The sequence below is a fragment of the Abrus precatorius genome, unplaced genomic scaffold, assembly GCF_003935025.1.
Source record: "Abrus precatorius isolate BTA unplaced genomic scaffold, Abrus_2018 Scaffold3, whole genome shotgun sequence".
Classification (NCBI taxonomy): Eukaryota; Viridiplantae; Streptophyta; class Magnoliopsida; order Fabales; family Fabaceae; genus Abrus; species Abrus precatorius.
Window position 1 is genome coordinate 12,812,584 of NW_020874373.1, and position 25,263 is coordinate 12,837,846.

The following is a 25,263-nucleotide window of genomic DNA, read 5'->3' on the forward strand; positions in this document are numbered from 1 at the left end:
AAAGATATCGAAATCAATAAATTTTCAATTAAAAGAATTAAAATAATTTTTTTATAAAAACTAAAAAAAATTATATTCAAAGGGTAATAGATATTTAAGTCATAATTTTAATAATAAAAAAATATTAACATAAAATTTCATATAAGAATTTCATATAATATTTGTATGATAAAAATATCATTTAATAAAAAATTATTAATACTTAAACTCAATAAAAAAAAACTCTTAATAATATCATCCTTTTATGCTAGTATTCTTAATATAAATGGTTAAAACTTAAAATAAATGGTGAAGACTGAGGACTGATATGGATATTTTCTTAAATCCTAAATTTAAACCAACGCAGCGATGAATCATGAATAAAGACGGTGCTAGGAGCGAGCTACTCCAAGAGAAAGAGAGAGAGTCGCAGTTGTCGTTGTTTTTGTCTTTTTGCTCTGAAACTCTAATTTTTGAAACAGAAAAAGAGAGGGGAAATTGAATTAAGAGAGAGGAAGATGGCAGAGGTGTCGTTGTGTAGCAGCAACTCCTCTGAGCTCAGTCCAGACGAAGAGAGGATCATGATCAGAGACATTGCTCTTGCTTCCCAAGCTAACAGCAAAGAAGGCGACACCTTCTTCTTGATCACCCAGAGGTTTTTCCTTCCTTCAAATTCCTCACTTTTCCATCTGGGTATTCCTAATCACACCCAAAGTTCACACCTTTTCTCTTCTTTTGTTCCATTTTCCCAAAGTTTTATGCCCAGATCCTTCTTTTTACCCCTATTTTGGTTTTAATTTAACTCATTTGATATTTATTTTTTATTTTGTTTGGAGACGGTTGATGAATTTTAGATGGAATCTTATACTGGTTTAATCTGATAGATACTGATGATGTTTTGATTATGACTGCGCATAACCCTCAATCCTTTTTTGTTTTTTTTTTTTTTTTTGGGGCAAGTTGGCTTCGTTGTTATGGCAGAATCGGTGTGGGGCATGTTCTTTTGTTTGGGGGTTGTTGAGCTTGAATGTTATGCATATGCACTATGAAATTAGAATGTATAGGGTCCAAAGGAGTTGTTTGCTGCTGATTATGCAGGCTTATTTAAGATCCCTGGGAGCATTGTCGCCTTTACTTGCATTTTGTCTGGGTGATTTAGTTCAAACTTCAAAGTTTATGTCTTCATCCAGTTCAGTTGGTTGTTTAAGTTTTTTGCATTTGTTTCCCAAGGGTGCTCAAGGGCCCCCTGTTCTGTTGTTTTGTCTTTTACTCCACAAAGGATAAGTACTTCACAATTCCACAAAAAATATTGGCGTTAAACGCTTATGACCTATGGACCAAATCATATGAAACTGCTTCAATGTTATGCCTCTCCTCCCAATTTTTAAAAGCAATTAAATTTGAACCTCCATTTCTAAAGTAGAATGGGTCATTACACACGTAATAGGAAAAGAACCGTGTGTAAAAGTATTCCCTTCGTGTTGGTGAGAAGTCCTAAGCAATAAATTTTTTCAGTAACAATAACCTGGCTTAATCTTGATATACAGTGCAGACATACTTCCTACTTTTTAATCTTTGTTTTGAGGCTATAGAATAAATGCCCTGGTCTAGCTTGCAAACCTTCATACACATTTAATTGCACAGGATTAGAAGGAAATTGTTTCTGATAATTTTCATGCAGGTGGTGGCAACATTGGATTGAATATGTGAACCAAGACCAGACAAACACTTCATATGACGGATCTTCCTTATCAGAACATTGTGATTTGGCTAATTCAAGTGCTTTAAAGAAGCCAGCTGGCATTGATAATTCTGATTTGATAGATGATGCTGTGTCGGAGGACTCTGGCACGGGTATTGAGATTCATGATACTCTTTTAGAAGGCCGTGATTATGTATTACTTCCCCAAGAAGTTTGGAATCAATTATTTAGATGGTGAGATTGTTTACTTGTTACACAGACCATCTATGGTTCATCTAAAATGTGAAAATTGCCACATTATATTTATGATTTACATAAATATTTCCTAACTTTCTTTGTTTTTGAAGAAGTCTACAAATTAATACAAGCTTATAGATTACTAAACCCTTAACTGGGCTTTATTGAGCTGCCTGACCTCTTTTTTTCCTTCTCTACTAGGTATGGTGGTGGACCTACGTTGGCAAGGAAAGTTATTAGTTCAGGTCTGTCCCAAACTGAATTGACAGTAGAGGTGTATCCTTTACGGCTTCAATTACTTGTGTTGCCAAAAAATGATCGTTCTGCTATAAGAATAAGCAAGAAGGTATAATGTGAGAGAAAGTAATGAGTCATGATAAATATATCCTTGATATCTTTTGTCATTTTTTTGCAAGTATAATTCAGTTTATACATGCTATATTTACCTTAGAGTTGAGATGTTTTGGGCAGGAAACCATTGGACAGCTTCACAAAAAAGCTTGCGAAATATTTGATCTCCAGCCAGACCAAGTAAAACCTTCATAATTCCCTCTTGAAATTCTAATTTTTTAATTTTTTTTTCTTTTTTATTCATCATGTAGTAAAATAGCTGTCTCTATTGTAGGTGTGTATTTGGGATTATTATGCCCGTCGGAAGCACGCCTTGATGAATGACATGGACAAGACCCTTGATGATGCTAATTTACAAATGGACCAAGATGTGAGTCTTCATTTAATTTTGTGTAGGAATTTTTCTATTGCTTACACATTACATTTTTAATGCTCTTGTTTTTCTTGTGATTAATGATAAATACAGATTCTTGTTGAGGTCATCAGCAATACAAATAACACAAGTTCTGCTCAAGAAAATGGGTCTGCACAGAAGGAAGCAAGTTCTGTTCTTGTGGAGCCTTCCAAATCTAGCTTATCAATTGCTGGTGGCTTGTCTGCTAGCAGTAGCAAGGGTGCATCTAGAGGCTACAACATGGAGCCTTCTTCATCTCAGAACCTAAATTCTCCGGTCAGAGATGTGGAAAACCCATATGGAAGCAGTGGTGTCACCACAAGAGGTTCATTTGGTGGTCTCACTGGGTTGCTGAATCTTGGCAATACTTGTTTCATGAATAGCGCAATTCAGTGCCTTGTTCATACACCAGAATTTGCTAGGTACTTCAGGGAAGACTATCATAGAGAGATAAATTGGCAAAATCCATTGGGCATGGTTGTAAGTATCATCTAAAAACCTGTAAGCATGAACTTGTTTCCTTTTCTCTCCATATTTTTTGTTGGGGATAATGAAGTAGAGCAAGAACTTGGTTTAGGGATAAATGTTTATTAGTAGAATTCATTAAATATATGATGTGTAATATTAGGGTTTAGGGTGAAATTAATGGTTTGATACTTAATATGCCCCTTTAGGCAAGAGTCCTTTGGGTTCCAAGTGTCAATAATGCATAGGCTCATTTACCTTATAGAGTTATACTTAATTTCAACTTATTTATGTAGCAGAATGGGGTTGATATGGATCCAACTCTAGAGCACTTGGTCATAAATGCTTTAATACTCTGTCATGAATAAACTATTTCAAAGGCTTAAGCTTTAGGGTGAAGGCAGGTCTTATATTTAACAAGGCTTAAGTTCGCTTCTGATCTTTTTGATTGGTTTAAATCTGAATAGTATTATCCTCTATTTGTTCAAATTGAAATCACGAGGGAAAGGATATATTTGCCCCCCTTAAATGGGTCCATAAATGCAATTAAGCCTATGTTTTAATAATTTAATCTATGGGTTCGGACATTCCTTTTTAATACCTCGTTCCCATCATGGAAGTGACAAGAAAATAATGTCTTTTTATTCATTGTAGTTATTATCTTGGCTTATGTTCCATTTTAAAATAAAGAATATATGAGTTGTAGTCATAGGCTTGGTAACATTTGTATGAAAAAAATTGTCTCCATTAAGATTTATACCATTTGTAAGAGTTATTATCTTGGGTCTTAAGAAGATCAAATTGTCTTCATATTGCTCGAATGCCTTTGTGCAATATTATACCTTCCTTCAGTGACTTGATTTGGTTGGGCCATGATTTTTAGTCAACCATATGATAATTGTTATCATTACAAAGTATTGTTGTAAATGGAAGTTTCCACTATGTAGGGTGAGTTAGCCCTAGCATTTGGTGAATTGCTTCGAAAACTATGGGCACCTGGGCGAACACCCATTGCTCCTCGGCCATTTAAATCAAAGCTTTCTCGCTTTGCACCTCAGTTCAGTGGGCACAATCAACATGATTCTCAGGTTTGCCTGTTGACTGGAAATTTTACCATCTCTTCAATTTCCATGGTGCAGTCTGTTACCACTTACCACATTTGTTCCATTATTTTTTTACAGGAGCTTTTAGCATTTCTGCTGGATGGTCTCCATGAAGACTTGAACCGTGTAAAGCACAAACCATATATAAGGTCTCGAGATGCTGATGGCCGACCTGATGAAGAAGTGGCTGATGAGTATTGGGCAAATCATATTGCTCGTAATGATTCCATAATTGTTGATGTATGCCAGGTGAGTCATGAATAATTAGTTAGTTTTTGTAATGTGTCATAGTTAATAGTTTAATATCAGGTTGTCAGAAACAACTTTAACTTCCATGGAACGCTGCATAGAAGAATGTCACATGAATAAATATTAGTATAAATGATTTAATTTGTCTAAATATGATTTTTAACTGAATTATTTTGTTTCTTGTTCTCAAGATAATTCAATATGTGTGTGTATGGCATTACAATCATAATTTGTTGCTTATATTTTCATTCAGTTGGTAAATTTCTTGTGTCTGAAGACTGCATTACACTATTGCTCTCATATATTGCATTGTATGCTTCAACTGAGTCTTGATCACAAAAATTGGATGTGGGGCTGCTTATGGATATTCCAAATCCTGCATATCCCACTTAATCCTATGTTCCATTAACCCTTTTGTAACTGTATCTTTGCTTGTTTCTTCTAGATATGATTTCATCAGTCAGATACTATCCATTGAGATAATCCTGAATATTCTGACTATTCTGTGCTTAAGTGTCTACATATCTTGGAAGCCTTCTTTCGTGATTCTCAGTCAAGTAGCTTTTAATGAAATATAATCTTACCCTTAAGAGCATACTTCCTTTTGCATTTCAAAATTTTGCTATTGAACAAGAAGAAGCTCTGTAGTTTTTTCTTGTGTTTTACTTAATGCAAAGTTATAACCATCTTGCACTTGCTATTAGAAATCACATATAGCAAAAGCCATATCTTCTCCAAATTACAAAGTCTTAGTATTTCCTTGAGTGCTGATTCTGCTGAACCAGTAAACCTCTAGCACATACAAAATTAGAAAGAAATTGCATTACTTCAATAGCTAAAATGATTTTTCCTTGAAGACTTCATCCTAATTTCTTAATATTTCAAGTTCTGTTATAAGGTGGAGGATTGTAAAAGATCAGGAAACCTGCATATGTTGTGAGAGCAGTGGGGAACTTGATGATCCTAAATTTGGCTGGTTAAAGGGTTTTGGATTTATGGATTATTTTGTTTGAAATGATAAAAATGAATCTGAGGGATGTGTTTGCTGGGAAAAAATGTGGGATTATGATGAATTTTGATAAATGTTGGATCTCAGTAAAAAGTGCCTTGGCCCAAATAGATGAAATGTGCTAGTTACAATTGGAGATTGTGTGTTTAGCATGCAGAGGGAAATGTATGGAGAGAATGGGGATAGTGGGTGGGCAATATTGTATTAGTTTGTTTTGAAGCAGTTTCTGCTTGGCAGATAATGTATAGAGCACTCTCTGTGTCTGAAGTAACCATAGGCTCTGGGCTGATTAGAGGTCACTGGAATATTTGTTGTGTAATCCTTCATTTTAGTCAATAGACTCAATACAATTTCCTCTACTTTTTAGTCTAAACTCTACATTTCGATGTAATGGGAAAAATGTGCCGGGTTACATAATTATTATGACATCAATCATTCTTATTCTTAGGAGCATAGTGAGTTTCTTCAAGAAAAGAATTGTAGTTTATCCTGAGGGTGGGACAACTATATGATAAGAGACAAATGGTATTTTCTTAATAATGTAATTTTTATTTTTATACTCTATATTTGACTTATGGCTTATCCAGTCTTACACAGAAACTACAATCTCAGAGGGATGAATTTACATGCAAAACATAAATAAATTCTGTGATATTACATTATTATTATGATCATGATCATTCTTCTTGGGAGCATAATGAGCTTCTTCACCATAAGAACTGTAGTTTAGCCAAAGGGAGGGGAGATTATATGATAAGAGATGAATGATAATTTCTTACTAGTATAATTTTTATGACATATTTGACTTATGGCTTAGCCAGTACTCTCATACATGCAGAAACTTCAATTAAGAAAATGTTCAATGATCCTACTGTTGTGCATAATTTAAACTTTGGTATCTTGATTATCCGTTAGTAGTTGTAGGTGTATCTTAAGTGTCTACATATCTATTCACATTTTATTTGTTCTAAACAAGTTCACCAGCTCATATATGTTTTTGATAATTTTTCATTTCATAGGGGCAATACAAGTCAACTTTGGTTTGTCCAGTTTGCAATAAAGTCTCGGTCACATTTGATCCTTTTATGTACCTTTCCCTGCCACTCCAGTCCACCACCAGCAGGACAATGACCGTGACAGTTTTTACTTGTGATGGAACTGCCCTTCCATCTTCTTGTACAGTAACTGTGCCTAAGCAGGGACGATGCAGGGATCTTATCCAGGCACTTAGCAACGCTTGCTCGTTGAAACATAATGAGAGGCTATTGCTTGTGGAGGTGTATACCATACTAGAACAAAATTTAAATATATGTTGGAGTCACGTCATATAGTTTATTCTAATTGGGTGCATTACATTGTTGTGCTATTCACAGATAAGAAACCATTTGATCCATAGATTTTTTGAAGATCCTCTTCTATTGTTGTCTACAATCAAAGATGATGACCGTCTTGCTGTTTACAAGGTTCCAAAGCTAGACAAGAACACAAAATATCTCCAGTTGATACATCGCCGGAGAGAGCAGTATGTATTTTTCACATTTATATGATGTACTTCCGTCTTCCAGTAGTTATATAACTTATATTTGCCAAGGAATTGAATTTGCTTTGTCTTATTACTACACATAATGATGTTTACACTTCTCCCTTGTTATAACATTCTTTTCTTTTACTGTAATGGGGATCCAGGGAAAAGTCTGTCATGGTTGATCTATAGTGCAATATTTTCAAGTGTGGGTTCGATTTGATCTTTGTTTGGTCTGGACCCATTAAAATTTAAATGGCTGAGTCACTTGGTTTTGGTATAAAATGTCCTCTGGGCCTTAAAACATCACATTGAGCATAATTTTGTGTGTTGTTTGCTAAACTCCTCTCTGATATATTGTAATTTTCTATTAGGAGTAGTGACTCGCAGACCATATCAGGATGGAAACCATATGGAACCCCTATAGTTTCATTGATCTCATGCGATGAAACAGTCACAAGAGGTGATATACAAGTAATAGTTAATCGTATGCTCTTTCCTCTGCTAAGGAAAGGTAGCAATGTGGAACAAACTTTTGCTTCTGAAACCAGCATCCCAAAAGAAACATCTGATCAATGCAATTTTATATCTGGTGATGCAAGTGCTACCAACATGGTGTCAAATTCAGTAAATAAGGATTCTACTGATTCCAAGACACCACCAATGCCAACATTACCTCTTCTCTTGGTAGATGAAAGCAATGCTTGCATTGATCTTTCAATGGGAGAGGAGAAAGCAGTTAAATTATCACCATCATCACCAACAATTCTAGTGTATATTGATTGGTCTCAGAAGCTGTTGGAGAAGTATGATACTCATTCACTTGAGACTTTGCCCGAAGTTTTAAAATATGGGCCTGTAACCAAGAAGGCTCGTACTGAACCTCTCTCCTTATACACCTGCTTGGAAGCTTTTCTGCGTGAAGAACCTCTGGTGCCTGAAGATATGTGGTTAGTTCATCCTGCAGTTCACTCATCCTATTTTTTTCTCTTCATTTCTTTCTTTATCTTGATTAGCAAACATTCCAATGGAATATGCATTAATAATTGTGAGCTTGATCTGTTAGTGACTCGTTTAAACTATGTTTTTATGTATTTCCTAAAATGTTTACTACTTTGTACAATAAAAGAATCTAACAAGAGAATGAAACTGTAGTTGTCTGCATGCATTCTTTATTTGCAATCTATGTTAAATCTTTCAAGCTATTTGATATTAACATTGTAAAATGGTGTCTTTATACCAATTTCAACCTTAGAATAAAAGATTTACATACCTTTTACCTTGCATTTCAATCATTTACATGTTTTTCTTCTTAGATGATGTATTTAAAAATCTCATGACAAGCAAAAATGGGTAACTGCTGCGAAATAGATCTTAAAACCCTGCTCCATTTACATATAGAAAAGAGGGGAATTGGTAGCACTTGAGTGTCAATTGCTAATATTATATGTGCCTAAATCTGAAATAGGTACTGTCCTAAGTGCGAGGAGAGGCGACAAGCCAGCAAAAAGCTTGATTTGTGGAGGCTCCCTGAGGTTTTGGTCATTCATTTGAAGAGGTTCTCATACAGCAGGTCAATGAAGCATAAACTAGAGACTTTTGTTAACTTTCCCATTCATGATTTTGATTTAACAAATTACATAGCCAACAAAAACAACTCTCGGCGTCAACTGTACGAACTGTATGCTCTTACAAACCATTATGGTAGCATGGGTAGCGGTCATTACACTGCACATATTAAGGTAAGATGAGAAATTTTAACATCCTTTGAAGTTGCTTTCATTTTTTGGCCAAGGCTCAGAACCAAGAATGTTCTTCCTTTTAGAAATGTTGCAGCCTAATTCATATTTTTCCAAATGTGCAGCTTTTAGATGAGAACAGGTGGTACAATTTTGATGACAGCCACATATCACCCATAAGTGAAGATGAGGTTAACACTGCTGCTGCCTATGTTCTATTTTACCGGAGGGTAAAGACCGATGCTGCCACTGTTAGCAACGGGGCTTAGTGTTTCTTGTTGCCATTTTATACATAAAAGTAGATGTCAAGAACATATCTGGTTATTCCAGAAAAGATCTAGAAAAGGCTAGGTGAGCAACTTCAAGTGTATGTCTAAATTTAGGGATTTTTATTTGATGGATGGAAAAGCACAAGCTTGTTGATATGAGTGTAGTGAATGAAAATATTATTTATGTACTTCGTTTCCTTTCCCTATTTACTCTGTTTTTGGAGTTTCTTTTGGGGGATGGGATGTTGAATTTGACATCCTTTGTTTCAAGATATCAGTAGCAACTCACTTGTTTAAACCTGTTCAAAACATTTGCAGCTGTTGGTATAATGCTTTACTATTTAAAAGCAACTTTGCACTACCATGCAGATTTTATCTATCTATTTGAAACTTAGATGAAATTATTATTATTATTATTTTTTTATTAATCATATTTTTAAAAATTAAGTGGTTGACTGAGTTTAATACATTGCATGATCTATGTAATTGGTTTTATTTAGTGAGATAAAATTTGGTTGTTGTTGTATGTATGTATCTATTTATTTATAAAACAAGATTTATTAACATTAAATATCAAACTTAGATATTTAAATCATTTAGTAATTTTTTATAATGATATTTATCAGTTTATTAATTAAATATTGTAATATTATCTTTATGATTATGTATAATAAATTTTACATATATAAATATTTATAGATATGTTATTCAATAATAAATATTTATTTATATTTTAATATTATATTATATGTTAAAGTAAAATAATATGATAAAATAATTCTTAATTTATTTGTGTATGAGATTTTAGAAAATTAATCTACTTAATAAAAGATTTTAAACTAATGATGAAATTGATTAGTTTCATATTATATAAAAAGTTAAGTGTCTAGGGTTAAACCACCCAGCATTCTACTTGCTTGTATTGCAGATGAAAGTGATGGTATGAGGATTGGCGTTTAGAAGGTGCATTTAGGTCCAGCGATGATTGTGCGTCCCTCATACCTTCAAGATTTGGGAGTTATCTGAGGTTTAAACACGCTGTGGGATGTTACCCGCAGATCATAATCTTGCGGGTAAAATATGAAATTATATTATAAAATAAAATATTTGATCTTTTAGCAAATGTTATAAATGTTGTTAATTTATATTGTAAAATTTTGATGTATTTATTTTGTATGTTTAACTTGTTATTTTTGCATTATTTTCTTAAATGTTCTATGTTTCGCGTAAATCTTTTCACAAAAATTAATAAATATTAATCTCTTTTTATTTTTCACTTAAAACAAATTAAAAGTGCTTAAATAACTTTAAATTCGTTTAAAGTATTTATCATTCGCCTAAGTTATTTTAATAGTCTAAGATAATATGATATTTATCTAATTTTTACTTAGCTAAAATACATATGTTTAAGTTAATTTAAATATGTTTAAGCGAATGTAAAAATAAAGAATGATATGATATCTATCCATTTTTTGTTTAAATTATATGTGTATCACTTAAGCAAATACTCATCTCATTTAAGTGAAAAATATATGCTTAAATTAAAAAAAATTATCTTTAGCCGTCTCTTTTTTTACAAAACTTACTCTATACTTGCATCACTCACTTAAAATCACTTAAGCGTGCAAAAAGCATTCAAGAAAAAATAATCACAAACACTTAACCGAGCCAAAATTGAGCTAAACAAATAAACAACCGGAGTTGCAGTCAGCGTATACGTATTCATTGTTATATATACAAGAGAAGCATGTGATTATGGCATTTCGTATGATGTAATCTTCCAACACCTTATCTTCTCTTCTGTATAAATTTGTTCTGCCTGTTAACTAAACATGTTACTTGAAGTGAACTTTTTTCTTGTATAAGGTTAAAGTAATTTATTTTTTTTATTTTTATTTAAGTAGTTTTTACTTTTGTATCTTTAGTGGGACTAAGGTCAATCTTCAGCATGATTTCTCACTTGTTATATCATGACGACTTTTTACATGAACCATCATATACAAATATTTATCGGTTTCTTACTTGTTCAATAGACTAAATACAAGATGTGACAAACGATCTAACAAATTCCAAACCAGTTATTGTTTTTGTACTTTAAGATATCAGTAATATTTTTTTTGTACCAAGCAAATATTTCGATAATTTGGATTAACTACCAACCTGAAGATAGATTTGTATCCTGTAAGAATGTGAGTTCAAATTCTATTATCTATGAGAATTTTGTTGGTAAATAATCTATAAATACCTCTGTAAGTGTGGTGAGCCCTCAAAATTCTATTCATCTAAACTCATTGTGAAAAAATAAAGGTTTGTGTAGCGATATCCTAAATTTTTTTACAAGTCTATACCTAAAAAATTATATCAAATAATAAAGAAATATGTGGTAAGTTATAAAAAATATATATATATATATATATATATATTATATAATTTATTATTAAATAAAATTATCACTTAAACATGTGTTATGTATTATTAGTTAAAAAAATTTCTTGTAAGATATCTTAAAAATTTTTTAGGGTACCACTGAATTTATCAAAAACAAAATCTTAAAAGATTAAAAAAAAAAAAAAGAAGTTTGGCAAGAGTCATACATCTTCAAAGTAGGAAACCATGCGCTGCTGCTCTCTATCAGTTCATTCCCTTTAAACAAAATGAAGAGATAATCCCTTGGCCTTAATAAATAAAATTACTTATAAGAAATTAAATGCTATAGAAAAGTATTCTATTTCATGCCATTTTCTCACCATTTTACTTTTGTAAAATTTCAAATCATTCAATACATATAGGAGCAAAAGTGAACAACAAAAAAGTCCTTCCTTAGAGATATAAAATGAATATAAAAAATAATAATGTGAAATAATAAGATTCGTATACTAATACTTTCAACTGGGTTTTGAAATGGATGCACCTCAATTCTAAAATGAAAAGCATACACTCAGTACGCGGTCTTGAAATATTGCATTGGAACACCATCTATTGCTAAATCAGAAGAGTATACTGCATTTCATTATCCATGCAAAATTTACTAGTGACAGATATATCGGTCCATAAGAATATAACAATTAAATTGATTGTTTCTATATAATCACAAATTAATGTTAGTCACACCACTCTTTAGAAACCAACGTGCATGTTCAGTGCGTAAAATCTAATACGACTAATACTTGTAATCTTCAATGAATAGCTAATCTACCTGATGTGAGATATACTGAATGTGAGTTTACTCCGCGAAAGCATTTTATATCCATCCACCTTATATATATTTGCAACCATGTGATATTTTAGAGAAAGAAAAATACATGATACATGAACATTTATTTAATCATAACCTGTTAACGTGTTACATTTAAACATTTTTTAATTATAAAATTATTTCCTTAAAATAGGTGATATTATATGAAAAGTATTTGCAGAACGGTAATGAAAGTCCCATGAAGCATGCAATGGTGGATGGAAAGGAGAGAATGGAAATGAAGGTGGTAGCTCACTTAAGTACGGACACTAAACACTAGCATCCGTGGATCACCCTTATTCTCACCGGCAACCCTCCTTTAATCCTCAACGTCAAAGACAAGAGAGGCTCAGGACACGTGTCCTGATCCAAAGTTTCAATCTCAAACTTGTCCAAAACGGAAGCAGCGATGGACTTCATCTGAATATAGGCCATTTCTTTGCCCAAACACATTCGGGGACCAGCATGAAACACCGGAAACCGAAACGCACTCTCGGGTCGGTACGCGCCATTCTCCAGCCACCTTTCGGGCTTAAATTCCTCACAGTCTTTACCCCACACGCTCTCCATCCTCCCCATCGCATAGGTGAGGTACGATATGAACCAACCCTTCCCAATCCTCGTTCCATCCGGCAAAACGTCGTCTTTCAGACACGCCTTCGTGTCAACAGGCACCGGCGGGTACAACCTCATCGTCTCCGAAATCGCCGCGTGTAAATAATGCATCTCCTTCAACTCCTCATACCCGAACGCGCCAACGCGCGTCACGGCCCTCACCGTTCCAATTTCACGGCGGATTTTTTTCTTCACATCCGGTCTAGAAGACAGAATCCAGAAGAACCAGCTAAGCGCAGACGACGTCGTATCGCGTCCTGCGAGAATGAAACTTATGACGATATCGCGGAGAAACTCGGGCGAGTTATCCCCTGTTTCAATGAAACGCGAGAGTAAATCCTCGTTGCAAGTGGGGCCCCTGGATTCCAATCTGGACCGTATGATGTCATCAGCGAACTTATGAACGGTGGATATCGATTCTCTCAACCTCCGTTCACTTCCGACGTTTAAAAGCCTTTTGATTTTCCATAACAGTGGAAACGCACTCAAGAACCTTCCGGAACTCAGCATGGCGGCGTCCTCGAACGCGAGCATGAACTCCGCCCCGGCGGTGGCGTCGCCGCCGAGACAGCCGGGGTCGACGTTGAACGCTAACTTGCACACGTTATCGAACGCGAAGCGTTCCAACAGGTCCTGCAAGTCGAGGACTCTGTTTGATTGGGCGGCTGAGGAGAGAATCGGAAGAAGTCTGGTTTGGGTTTCGACGGTGACGTTGTGGATGATGAAGGCTCGGAGAGAGTTGGTGTTGAATTCGTAGCTGGCGGTTTTTCGCTGAACTCTCCAGAGGTTGCCGTCGGAGTTGAAGATTCCGTTGCCGAGGAAGTCTTGTAGGAGGTAGATGAAGCGTTCTCCCTTAGGGTAGTTGTGGAAATTGGTCTTGAGCATGTGTTCCACGTTGCGAGGGTTTGCTGTTATGATGCCTCGGAGATTTATCGGGCGAGAGAATACGGCTGTGTTGGTGGGGCATTCGCGGAGCACTTGCGTGGCCCATTGGAGGAAGCGGTGGCGGTTTTTGAGGAATTCCGGTAAGACTCCAAGTAGAGGGTAGTTTTTGAAGCCTTTGTTTTTGTTTTGTTGTGTATTGTGGAATAATTGAAGATAGAGATAGAGATAGAGAAAGAGAAGGGAGAGAAGAATGAAGGTTTGGGGTGAGAAGAGTTGGAGTTCCATCTTGAAGACGAAGATAGATAAGGTGTGATAATTCTCATCAAACTTTGTGCATTCACTGTTATATATAGTCTTTGAGAATAGTCAATACAACACTCTATCTATAGCATACATCAATCAAGTGTATTGCTAACACAACACTCTGTTAGCATTATTCATACTCTTAATTCATCCTTCATCGATACACATACAAACTAGAGTTACGCGCCCCCTCAGCCACAGAAAAACAAGGAGCTGGAAAGAAAATCATATACATAAGATAAGGCAAATAAATAAATAAATAAATGTGATACATGTCATCAAGTGTTAAAAATTAAAATAATATATAAAATATTAAAGAAAAATGATACAAGACGAATAAAATTAACCCCCACAAAATAATATAATATCATATGAACTAGAAAACAAAATATAACAAATGCGAAAGTTCATCCCTTCCTCTTTTTGGTTCTTAAAGGTCACAAATAAGATCCAGTATTATATAACGTATATATTTGCTATTTAATTCTTTTTTTTATTTCTCTCTTTACGTCATTAATTATATATTTTATTTCTCCATTCTCTCTATCTGTATTAATTACCCTAAAAAATGAGTGTGGATCCTAGCAAACAAAGTTGGAATCCGTAGTTATATTAAGTGTGTTTATTTAAAAGGAGTCGTTGAAGAGGTAATCAAGGTTGACGTCAACTATTCATGATGTAAAGGTTTGAGTATCAGCATTGATGTAAACATTAGCCTAAATTTTATATAGTTCATTATTTTATTTATTAAAAAATAATATTTTATTATTATTATTTTCTATATACACACATTTTAAAAATATATTTTAACTATAAAAAATAGATAAAACATTTCCATTCATATAAAAGTATTAATGAAATATGGATTAAAACAAAATTGATTAAAATACTATCACGAACTTAAAAAAAAAATTATAATTTTTTGCAAAAAATTATAATTAATAATAATACTTTTACATCTAATTTTTCTAGATTCTGTTTTTATTCGCTCTCTCCGTGTGTCTCTTATTAAATTTTTATTTTATTTTATTTTTCTTTCTTACACGCAAACCACCACACTCCTTCAATACATATGAAGATATCATATCTTTTTATTTTTATTTTTCTATTACCTCTATCCATATTAATTACACCCAAAAAATAAGTGTGAATGCATAATTATTCTTTGTTGTGTGTTCATCAAAAGCAGTCGAAGTGGTAATGAGATTGACATCAACTACTCATGATGTAAATTTAAGGTTTGGGTATCAGCATTGATGTAAACATTTGCCTAAATTTTATATAGTTCGTTTATTTAATTATTAAACATTATCATTATCATTACATACATTTATTTTAAAAATACATTTTAAGTATAAAAATTACTTCAAAATATTTATTTATGAACTTTTAAAGAATGCAATTATAAATTTTAAAAAAAATTAGAACTATAATAATAATAATAATAAATTTTGTCCAATTTCTCTTACATTTTATTTTTATCTACTCTCGCTCACACTCTCTTTTATTATATTATCCATTGTATTATTTCATTTTATTTAATTATTTTTTCCTCACCCAAAGAGAACCCATTGAATACATAAAATATAATATATATGAATATAGCATTGCCCTTAAAAAATGTAATAATAAAAAGGAAGGGTCCACTAAAATGAAAATGGGTGTGAATGAATGATAAGACGAGGTTGTTTGTTTCTTGAACAGGGGACCAGTAAAGATACGTTGACTGACGTCACGCCAAACGCACTCATAATCTCAAATTCCAATCAATCCACTTCATAATTTATTATTTTTGTTATATAAGGACTTTTACAATTACTGTTTTTCTTTTAAACCATAATTTTATTATTTTAATCAATAATTATAATTTCTTACGCTTTCTATTAAAATACATGGTTTAAAATCCAAATTACTTAAACCTCACACTAAAATCCTATTATAGCATAATATAAGTTCTTTTTTGGCACTTATTATAAACTTGTTTTATGCTTTACAGTTATAAAGTTTCACATAAACTTGAAGGATGACAATTAAAATGGGCTTGGGTTTGGGCTTTACTGAAATTGATATAGCTCTCTTAACTTCTTTTGATGAAGGGCTTGTGTATTTTCCCATTTTCGAAGTATATTAGGCAGCATTAATTTTTTTTTTCGATTTAATCCAGATTAATTCTGTGACTTTTTCAAATTAAGATTAGTCGTAATAGGCTAACAAGTAAACATAGTTTAGGGTAGTTTGGGATTACATTTTATTAGCTTTTCTTTTCTCTACAAGTAGAAATTGTTTCAGGGACAAAAAAAAGTTTGAAATTATTTCAATTAAATTATGTAGAAACTCTCTCTCTCTCTCTCTCTCTCTCTCTCTCTCTCTCTTATCGGCTTTTCCTTCATAAAAAAAGTTGCCCTTCAATTTTAGAACTTTCCACGAACTGTGTTTAGCTCGTTTTTTCTTGTTAACAAGAAGTTTATATATATTTTATTAGTAAAAAAAGTACTTAAAGAGAATGCAGGAGGCATTTCAATTCTCACACATCAAGTCAATACTAACGATACTTATGAGCGATAAACTAAGAGAAATGTTAAAAACATCTTAAATTTTTTTAAAATACATTATTTATGGTTCATTAAAGATTAAAAATCATTTAAGTCCAATTATAAATTCAATAATTTCAATTGTAATAATATATATGCAACAGGATTAACGCATCATTAAGAAAAAAGTTCAAACCACGTTAATTTTATATATCCAGCTCTGAAAAGTAAATTTAACAAGGTCTAAAATGTAAAATACATCAAAACTCCCATTGTTAAAACAATATGGTGGAAGGAAAAGAAATATAGTGGAGACTGCAAATAACTTAAAATGGGTTTTGAGTGTATAGAAAAGAAAATGGAACGTGCAAGAAATCTGTTAGGTTCTTTCTTGGATTGGCAAAGGTGGGAAAAAGATCAGAGAAAGTGTATGAACTGGATTAGTAATTCAGAGATAATTGATCAATTGCTGTCTTGCAGATTGACACTCAATCTCCAAATAGTTTTGCATTAATTGTCTCTATACATATGTAGACCATGGATGAATGTCTTCTTGTCGTTATTTGAAGGAAAACAATTGGAATTCTCAAAGTGTTGGATGTGAATTGTAATAAGTGCAATGGAATTGAGGAAATTGAATTTATTCACATCTTTAGCCACAAACCTGAATTGCGTAAAGTACAAGTAACTTATGAATGCATGTTTGCGTCTTGGTTAAATTTTGATTGTTATGCATTTAATGAATTGGAGAAACGAAATTTGTAATCAATAATAGTCTTGGTTACTAGGGGACCAATCGTAGATTAATTTAACATGAAGAATGGCATTTGAAGAATTGTAAGGGATGACGTAATTGCTTTAGTGACTAAGAGCTTTTGGTTGAGAATTACTGTCCATACCCAATTGAATCTAAGTTAATACATTTCATGAATTGGAAACAATTTATTGGACTAAACCGATAGTTGGTTCTTTAAAAAAATGGATTATGATAATCTGAGTTATTGAAAAATTATCTATTATAGCCAATCTCTGGTCGAGAATTCATGAATAAAAAACAGTAACAATTAATGTTTTTGTTGGCACTATCCAAGACTCATGTATGTTAAGATGTAATTATCAAAAAATAAATGTACGTTTTAGTCATTTAAATTAAAAGCACCGGTATTTAAGTCTCAGATTTTATAAAAATTTATTTTAATCTTTGATTTTACGAGTTAATATTTAGAGAATGAAAATAAAGCAGAAAAAAAGGTTAAAATGAATAATTTTTAAAAATGAAAAACTAAAATAATTTTTTTATAAAGTTAAAAGTTAAAGTCATTGATACTTATAATTTAAGAAGGAGAAAAATAGAAGTTAAATCATGCTAAATCATTCTAGTTGTAGTTTATTGATGTGAATACCCAATTTTATCCGAGTCCCCTTCAAAAATAAATTTTAAAATAAAAATTAAATATAATTCTATTTTTTAAAAGGTTAAGAAGATAAAAAAAACTAATTTAAAATTTAAATTCAAATTTTCAATTTTTAAATTTAAAATTAGATTTAGAAATGGTCAAAGTAGTTTGTAGATTTTTTACTGGTCATCAGAAAATAAGGGAGCTTTTATTAAAGATAAATAAATAAATAAATAGGATTTAGGGTTTTAAAAAAATGCCTATAAATAGGAAGTTTAGGTCTTTAGAGAGGGGACTTTTTAGAAGGAAAACACATTTTATCTTCATGAGACCTCTTTGAGAGAGAGTTCTAGAGAGAGCTTTGGAAACAAAGAGCAAAAGGAGAAGAGAGGATCAAAGAAAACCATCTGACAGTGCCAAAAATCCTAAAACATATCTTGAGATCGATTACAGAGAACAAATAGAAAGAGAGATCCAAAGATAAGGCAAAAAAGAAAAACTCTCATCAAGTAAGTGTTCTCCATTTTATTCTTTGGTTTGTTTCTCATCCCCCTTTATCTAATAAAGATTTTTTCTCTTTGTTTATTTTCCATCCTCCCTTTATTTAATAAGAATTTCCTTTTTTTGTTCATTTTCTATCCTCCATTTATTTAATAAAAATTCTCTTTCTTTATTCATTTCTTATCCTTTATATATTATTAAGGATTCTTCCTCTTTGTTTAAAAATTCAATAAATTTTCTTTTTATAAATTCTAATAATTTTTCTAACCCTAAATTACTTCTCCCTCAGTCAAACCCTAAAAAATAAAATCCAAATCCATGAAAATTAATTTTTTTTAACTCCGAGTATTACCTTCTTTGCAAACCCTATAAATAAACTATTTTTTTTCTAACCCTAAATTACTCTTTTTTTTTTTGCAAACCCTAAAAATAATATTATATTTATTTTTCTAACCCAAAATCATTCAATTTTTTGCAAGTTCTCAAACAAACTATTTTTTTTTAACCCTAACAATTTTACAAATTATAAAAATTTAATTTTTCTAAATCTTAAAAATTCTTTCTTTTCATAAATTCTAAAAACCCTAATTTCTTTGCATATCCTAACCTTAAAAAAGAAAAACTTATTTCCTAAATTGAATAAGAGTTATTTACTCATCATTTTTGTTTGCTCTTGTATTTGTTTATTTATTCTGTATGTCTCTCGTTTGTTCCTTTTTTTTTGTGCAAAAATCTTATATTAAAAGGTATATCAATTTTGCATTATTATAAAAAATGAGTCTTTTGAATCCACGCAACGCCCAAGTAATTTTGATAGAGTGGAGGATCCGCCTTCAACGTTGCTTGGATCGTAAGGGTTTATTGAGTAGCCGTGTGCTAACTTACACCCTGTGTAGGAGTGGATTTACTTAAAAATGATAATAATAAAGAAAAATCAAGTTTTTTTTTCACAAAAAAAAAAGAAAGAAAATCTTTGAAACTTATTCGAAACATAATTTTTGAAAAAGAACTACGTGTAGCTTTGATTCCTACGTTACACACGGAGGATACGTAGGAGCGGGAACCTGACCTGTCAAGTCCAATTTTTTTTAAAAATTTTTTCAGGTTCAAAATATTTTTAAAATTGTTTTAAACTAAGATTAATTTCTAGCACACATTTTTTAGAAAAATTAAAAAACGAAAATTTTATTTTATTTTAAAATATAGAAAATAAAAAATAAAAAATAAAGTGTTAAGCTATGTTGTTTTACTATAATATTTCTTTAATACAAAAAATAAAAAAAAAGAATAATACTTTTACAAATAACTCATTCCTTTAATTCAAATAATTTTTATTGTGTTTCCTTATTTTAAAAAAATGAAATTAAAATCTCTTAAAAAATTGGTAAAAATTAGAAATAAATCTAAAAATAATAATAATAACAAATTTGAAAATAGTAAAAAAAAAGATATTAATTAGTTTCTCTTAGAGTGAAATAAATATTTTTTAAAGTTAAAGTAAAATTTTGCACAATTAATTAGAAGGTAACCATTTTAACCAACGGACGTCGTAAGGTGCTAATACTTTCCTTACACGTAAACGACTCCCGAGCCCAAATTTCGTTTCGAAGATTTTTTTTTTAATTAAAAGTTTTTCCAATGTTTTCTTTAATAAACTTTGGTGGCGACTTCTTGTCATCGTCGTCCCGTTGTGACCCCGGTTGCGACAGATGGCGACTCCACTGAGGATTTTTTTGAGAGTTAAACCTAATCTAATTAAGTGTGCAAAAGTTTTAATCTTTTTTTTTTCACTCATCATTTTGTTTGTGTATTCATTTTATTTTATTTATTGTTCAGTTTATTTTTGTAAATATCTTGTTACTATTACTTCTCTTGCTATATTGTGAATCTTAGGGTAGATGACTTTTGTACATTTTTCGGTATTTGTTAGTATGTGTTAGATGGGTAGTTAATAGGATAAAGACTTGTATGCTTTATGCACACACATCACTAACACTTACCTCACACACATTCGGGCTTTATACCCAAGCCTATGCGAGCCTAGGAGTAGAAGGTGCCTTAACAACTACTATTGAGGAGCTTTATGCTCACTTGATAATTGTTGAGCTACCACTCATATTGTTACTAGTACATTGACTTACTCATATTGAGAGAGCACGTTCCTACTTATGACTAAGTCATGAGCTAGGTCCTTATTATTTAATAGGGGCAATCTGGGAGCCATACAAGACCATAGGAATCTAGATCTATCCATAAAATCATGCACCAACAAAGGACATAGTGAACTCCAAAAATTAGAGTTTTTACCATAGAAATGTAAAAAAAAAATAAAATAAATAAAAAATATATATTTTCTTTATAAAATTTATCCTGTTCCTTCATTTGTTTAAAATCATTCATAATTATTCATCCTACACATTTTGTACAAAAATATATTTATCCATTCGCATATACAAAAAAATTGATTCATACAAAAATAAAATATTCATGAATTCGTATATACAAAAAAAAATATATTCATTCATTCACATATGAAAATGATTCATGCATTCGTATATAAAAAAATAATAATTAATGCATTCACATATAAAAAAATGATTCATGCATATACAAAAAAAAAATGATTTATGAATTCGCATAAAAAAAGTGATCTAGACATTCGCATATACAAAAAAATGCATTCACATTTAAAAATGATTCATGCATTCGCATATAAAAATAATAATTTCATCATTCGTATATAAAAAAAAAATGATTCATGCATTCACTTGTAAAACAAAAAAATGATTCCATCATTCACATATACTAAAAATTTTATTTATGCATTCACTTGTAAAACAAAAAAAATGATGATCCTTCCATTCACATATTCCAAAGTCATTATTGCATTCACTTTTTTAAAAATAATTCATCCATTTATCCATATGTTCATTTTTCAAAATAATGTATATTTATATAACATTTTAGAAGCATACTAAGTTGCATTTTTCTTATTTCTAATTATTTTTGAAAAATTTTACTTTTAGAGTACAAATATTTAAAGTTGTTCAATGTTATACTAGCAAATGAGAAATATCAAGATTATGTTTGTTCGTTATTGAGTTTGATTTAAACAATATTCATTGATAAACAATAGTTTTTTGATTGAAAATATATGATGTTCTACACATTGCTAGTAGATAGACCTCATCTATTGAGGAGTGAATGCTCCTTTAGAATAAGAGTCAACCATTTTCGGACCTAAGAGAAAGCATACTTCTAGTGTTACATCCTTACGTTGAACGTTCCTAATTGGATATGATCAATAAGTTAGAATACTATAACTGAGAAATGAAGAGGGATATCAACCAACCAAAAGTAAAAATGATCAGAATTTTAAAGCCACAACAATCTCTAAAGAAAGAGATTAAATTGGTTATTTTTAAATATCTCTCCAATGTCTATTCAACTTTATTTCATTAATTTGAGCTGAGTCCCAAAATGGAATGTCTATACTCCACGGAAGACATTTTTTTTATGCTTGTTTGCCAAATAAAAATTTAACAATTGAGAAATCATCAATCTTCCTCTGATTTTTAATTCTTCAAAATAATTTTGCAATAATTCTAATGCTTTACCTAAGGCTTTAGGGTATCCTTTTTTTTTTTTAGAATTTGAACTAACATGTTTCCTTTTTGTACATTTTAAACTTTATTTTCTTACCTATTATCTTTCGTTTTAAGTTCACTATCCATAATTTTTATCCCAAATAATGCAATAATGGTAGTATCATATCAAGTAACTTTGACTGTCTCATTATTCAAGCAAATGAGAAAAATGCATGTATTTGGAAGCTTTATCTTGATATATGAATATCGTTGTAATGAACGGTCACAAAGATTGGATTGCAATTGGGGCAATATTTTGGGAGAAAAAAAGGTTTTGGTCAAAGAAAAATAAGTGCAATGGGGCAACTTTTTGTGGAATTAAAAAATTTTTCCTTACGAAAGATGATAAAAGCTTCTTTTTAAGAATACAAATGGAAACAAGTTTGAAAATAAAAAATGTGATCATACTTATAAATTAGACCCCACTTGGACATCAAAAGATTGAATACATTATGCCACAAGAATTTCCTGATTAGACTTTACTTCTCCCAGATATGATAGTTGGGATCTCTTTAAAAAGAAAAACAAAGATGCAAAAAAAAAACAAAAGAAAAAAGGATGGAAAAAAAAAAGAGAAAGATTCGATTCTTAGATTTGAAAAATATCAAAAAGGAAAAAGAAAAAAAGTTTCATGAAATAAAAACAAAAAAAGGTTACCAAAAAGGATCTTAAATGCAAATTAAAAAAAAAAGATGTCCGCTAGGTTGAAAACTCAAAAGAGCAACCTAGGCAAAAATCAGTGCAAAAGAAAAAAAAGAGACTTGACTGCTAGATTTACCAAAAAGAAAAAAAAATTTAAAAAAAGGGTTTCATGAAATAAAAAAAAAATTACTGAAAGGGATCATAAATAAAAAGCATGATAAAAGCTTAAATTGGATCAATGGTTGTGTTGAAATCCTTAATCTGGGACATTGGCATGATATATTCAAATAGGGGCAATCGATAAGTGTCAAACCCTAAATTGGGATAAATGATGTTCCAAGCTTTTCAAAATGAGGTAATTAATAATTTTGAGATGAAAAGAATGAAATGATATGAATGCAAACTAAGGTAAAAGAGAGCCAATTGAAGTGCTTTACTTCAAACTGGATAATTAACAAGGCTTCAAGCTTGGTTAACCTACTTCTAAGCTGGTTAATGAGTGGTCAATATTATTAACATGTGCAACTAGCATTTTTCAAAAATACTACTCCTGTATCATTGTAATCATTCATGTTACATTTTGATTTCATTCACTTTAAATTATATGCATTTCATTCTCACCCGCTATACATGACCCTCTTTGTAATGTGTTTCATCTCTCTCTTAAATAAATTGTTGATTTTCTTTGTTTTACTATTAATTTATTTTACATTTTGATAAACATATATTAAAGGGAAACATGTGTCCACAAAAAAAAAGAAGAGAACATTGCAATTATTTTGATTTGTCTTGAGTCATAGAAAGTTCATTGGGTTCTCAATAAATACAACATAAGCATATTATCATTTTAGCTCACAGAATATTAGCAGAAGCTAATCCGAAAGCACATTGGCCAATCATCTAGTCACAAGTCAAGCAAAAAAAAAAAAAAAAAACCATGAGTCCTTCCTCATATTTGATTCATAAGGAACGTGACTCTGTAAGGATGATGGGCTTCAAAGTATTTGAAAATGGAAATAATTTATTTTGCATCACTTTGAACATCATCATAACTATTCATATTTGATTCATATGGTGCATGACTTTGTAAAGATGATAGGTTTCAAACTATTTCAAAATAAAAATAATTTGTTAATATTCATTTTACATTATTTACGTTTTACATCATCTTGACATCTTGCATCATTGACATTATCATGCATCAATTAATTCAATTAGAATTGTCTTTCATAGTGCTTCGATAATCTTGATCTCTCAGCCATTCATAATTTTATCTTCATTATGCTTGTTGCATATGATAAACGTTTATGTCAATTTCATTTCATAAACACACTCGTTGCATTATAAGATTTCTTGTCTTTCAAGTCCTTGTGCCTACTTCCTATCAAGCACACTAATGACTCTTAATTCAAAGATCGTCTTACTAGTCACATCTCATAAGCCTTTGTTCATGTGGTTCAACTTTGTTCATGTGGTTCAAGTCCTTGTGCCCACTTCCTATTAAGGCCACCATTTACTCTTAGTTCAAAGATCGTCTTATTGGTTCCATCTCATAACTCTTTTTCTGTTGAAAAGTCTTTGTGTCTACTTCGTTCCATAGCACCTTGTGCTTATTACTTTTTAATGGCTCATGCATTTGCCACACCTCAAGCCTCGCACCTATCATCTCATAGGCTTTTATACATGTTATCTTTCATAACTTGTCATGCTTTCCTAATCTTATAGGTCTTTGTGTTTGTTATTGCATGTCATAAGCTTTAGTTGTTACTCACCTCAAAGCCTCATAAGCTTGGTATGCCTATATTTGTTCACCACGAAGGACCATTTGCCTCCTCCATTCCATAAGTCCCATGACTATCTCATTTTAAGGGTCTATGAGTCTATCTTATCTTACAAGCTCTGATGTTAACTAATCTTAAAACTCTAGTTCTTGCTTCTTCTCATAAATTCTTATGCTTTCTTTATATCACAGACTTCAGTACATACCCATCTCATAAGTCCCAAGCCTATCTCATTTCATAGGTCTATGTGCCTATCTTATCTTGTTAGCTCTGATATTAACTAATCTCAAACTTCAGTACTTGCTTCTTCTATTAGGTTCCTATACACTTTTCTTCTCATACACTTTTGTACATACCTATTTCATAGATTCCATGACTATCTCACTTCACAAGTCTATGTATCTATCTCATCTTCTCATACACTTTCTTCTTAAAATTTCTTGTACATTCTTCATTTTTCACGCTTATATACATACCAATCTCATAGGTCCCAAGGCTATCTCATTGCATTGGCCCATATGCCTTGATGTCCATTAATATTAAGCTTTTGTACTTGCTTCTTCTCATAGGTTCTTACGCATTCTTCATCACAAACACTTCTATACATATCCATTTCATAGATCCCATGATTATATCACTTCACGAGCCTATGAGCCTATGAGCCTATCTCATCTCATGAGCTACGATGTCAACTAATCTCAAGCTCT

General features: G+C 31.5%; 2 protein-coding genes across 3 annotated transcripts; one reads left to right on the top strand and one right to left on the bottom strand.

The window, feature by feature from the left end:
• Positions 1-287: 287 nt before the first annotated feature.
• LOC113861233 (ubiquitin carboxyl-terminal hydrolase 5) lies at positions 288-9,390 on the top strand. 2 transcript variants are annotated; one of them, XM_027493921.1, is made up of 13 exons: positions 288-634; positions 1,661-1,915; positions 2,120-2,264; positions 2,390-2,449; positions 2,544-2,639; positions 2,736-3,143; positions 4,076-4,216; positions 4,310-4,480; positions 6,509-6,766; positions 6,863-7,011; positions 7,386-7,961; positions 8,480-8,753; positions 8,876-9,390. In XM_027493921.1, exons 1-13 carry the CDS (start codon positions 498-500, stop codon positions 9,017-9,019), a joined length of 2,814 nt encoding a protein of 937 aa, XP_027349722.1. In that variant the 5' UTR covers positions 288-497; the 3' UTR covers positions 9,020-9,390. The 2 variants fall into 2 exon arrangements, with proteins under 2 accessions (XP_027349722.1, XP_027349721.1); XM_027493920.1 differs by having other exon boundaries at positions 363-634; positions 4,076-4,480; positions 8,876-9,239.
• Positions 9,391-11,631: 2,241 nt separating this feature from the next.
• LOC113862683 (cytochrome P450 94B3-like) lies at positions 11,632-14,157 on the bottom strand. The gene has a single exon (XM_027495806.1). The coding sequence runs from the start codon at positions 14,037-14,039 to the stop codon at positions 12,531-12,533; it is 1,509 nt and encodes a 502-aa protein (XP_027351607.1). The 5' UTR covers positions 14,040-14,157; the 3' UTR covers positions 11,632-12,530.
• Between the last annotated feature and the right edge of the window lie 11,106 nt (positions 14,158-25,263).

What these genes read in the sequence shown, in the direction of transcription:
- LOC113861233 (XM_027493920.1), top strand. Translation starts at nt 498, where the DNA reads ATGGCAGAGGTGTCGTTGTGTAGCAGCAACTCCTCTGAGCTCAGTCCA. An exon ending in TTGATCTCCAGCCAGACCAA is followed by an intron (nt 2,450 to 2,543) that starts GTAAAACCTTCA and finishes TCTCTATTGTAG; the next exon opens with GTGTGTATTTGGGATTATTA. An exon ending in ATTACACTGCACATATTAAG is followed by an intron (nt 8,754 to 8,875) that starts GTAAGATGAGAA and finishes CCAAATGTGCAG; the next exon opens with CTTTTAGATGAGAACAGGTG.
- LOC113862683 (XM_027495806.1), bottom strand. Translation starts at nt 14,039, where the DNA reads ATGGAACTCCAACTCTTCTCACCCCAAACCTTCATTCTTCTCTCCCTT.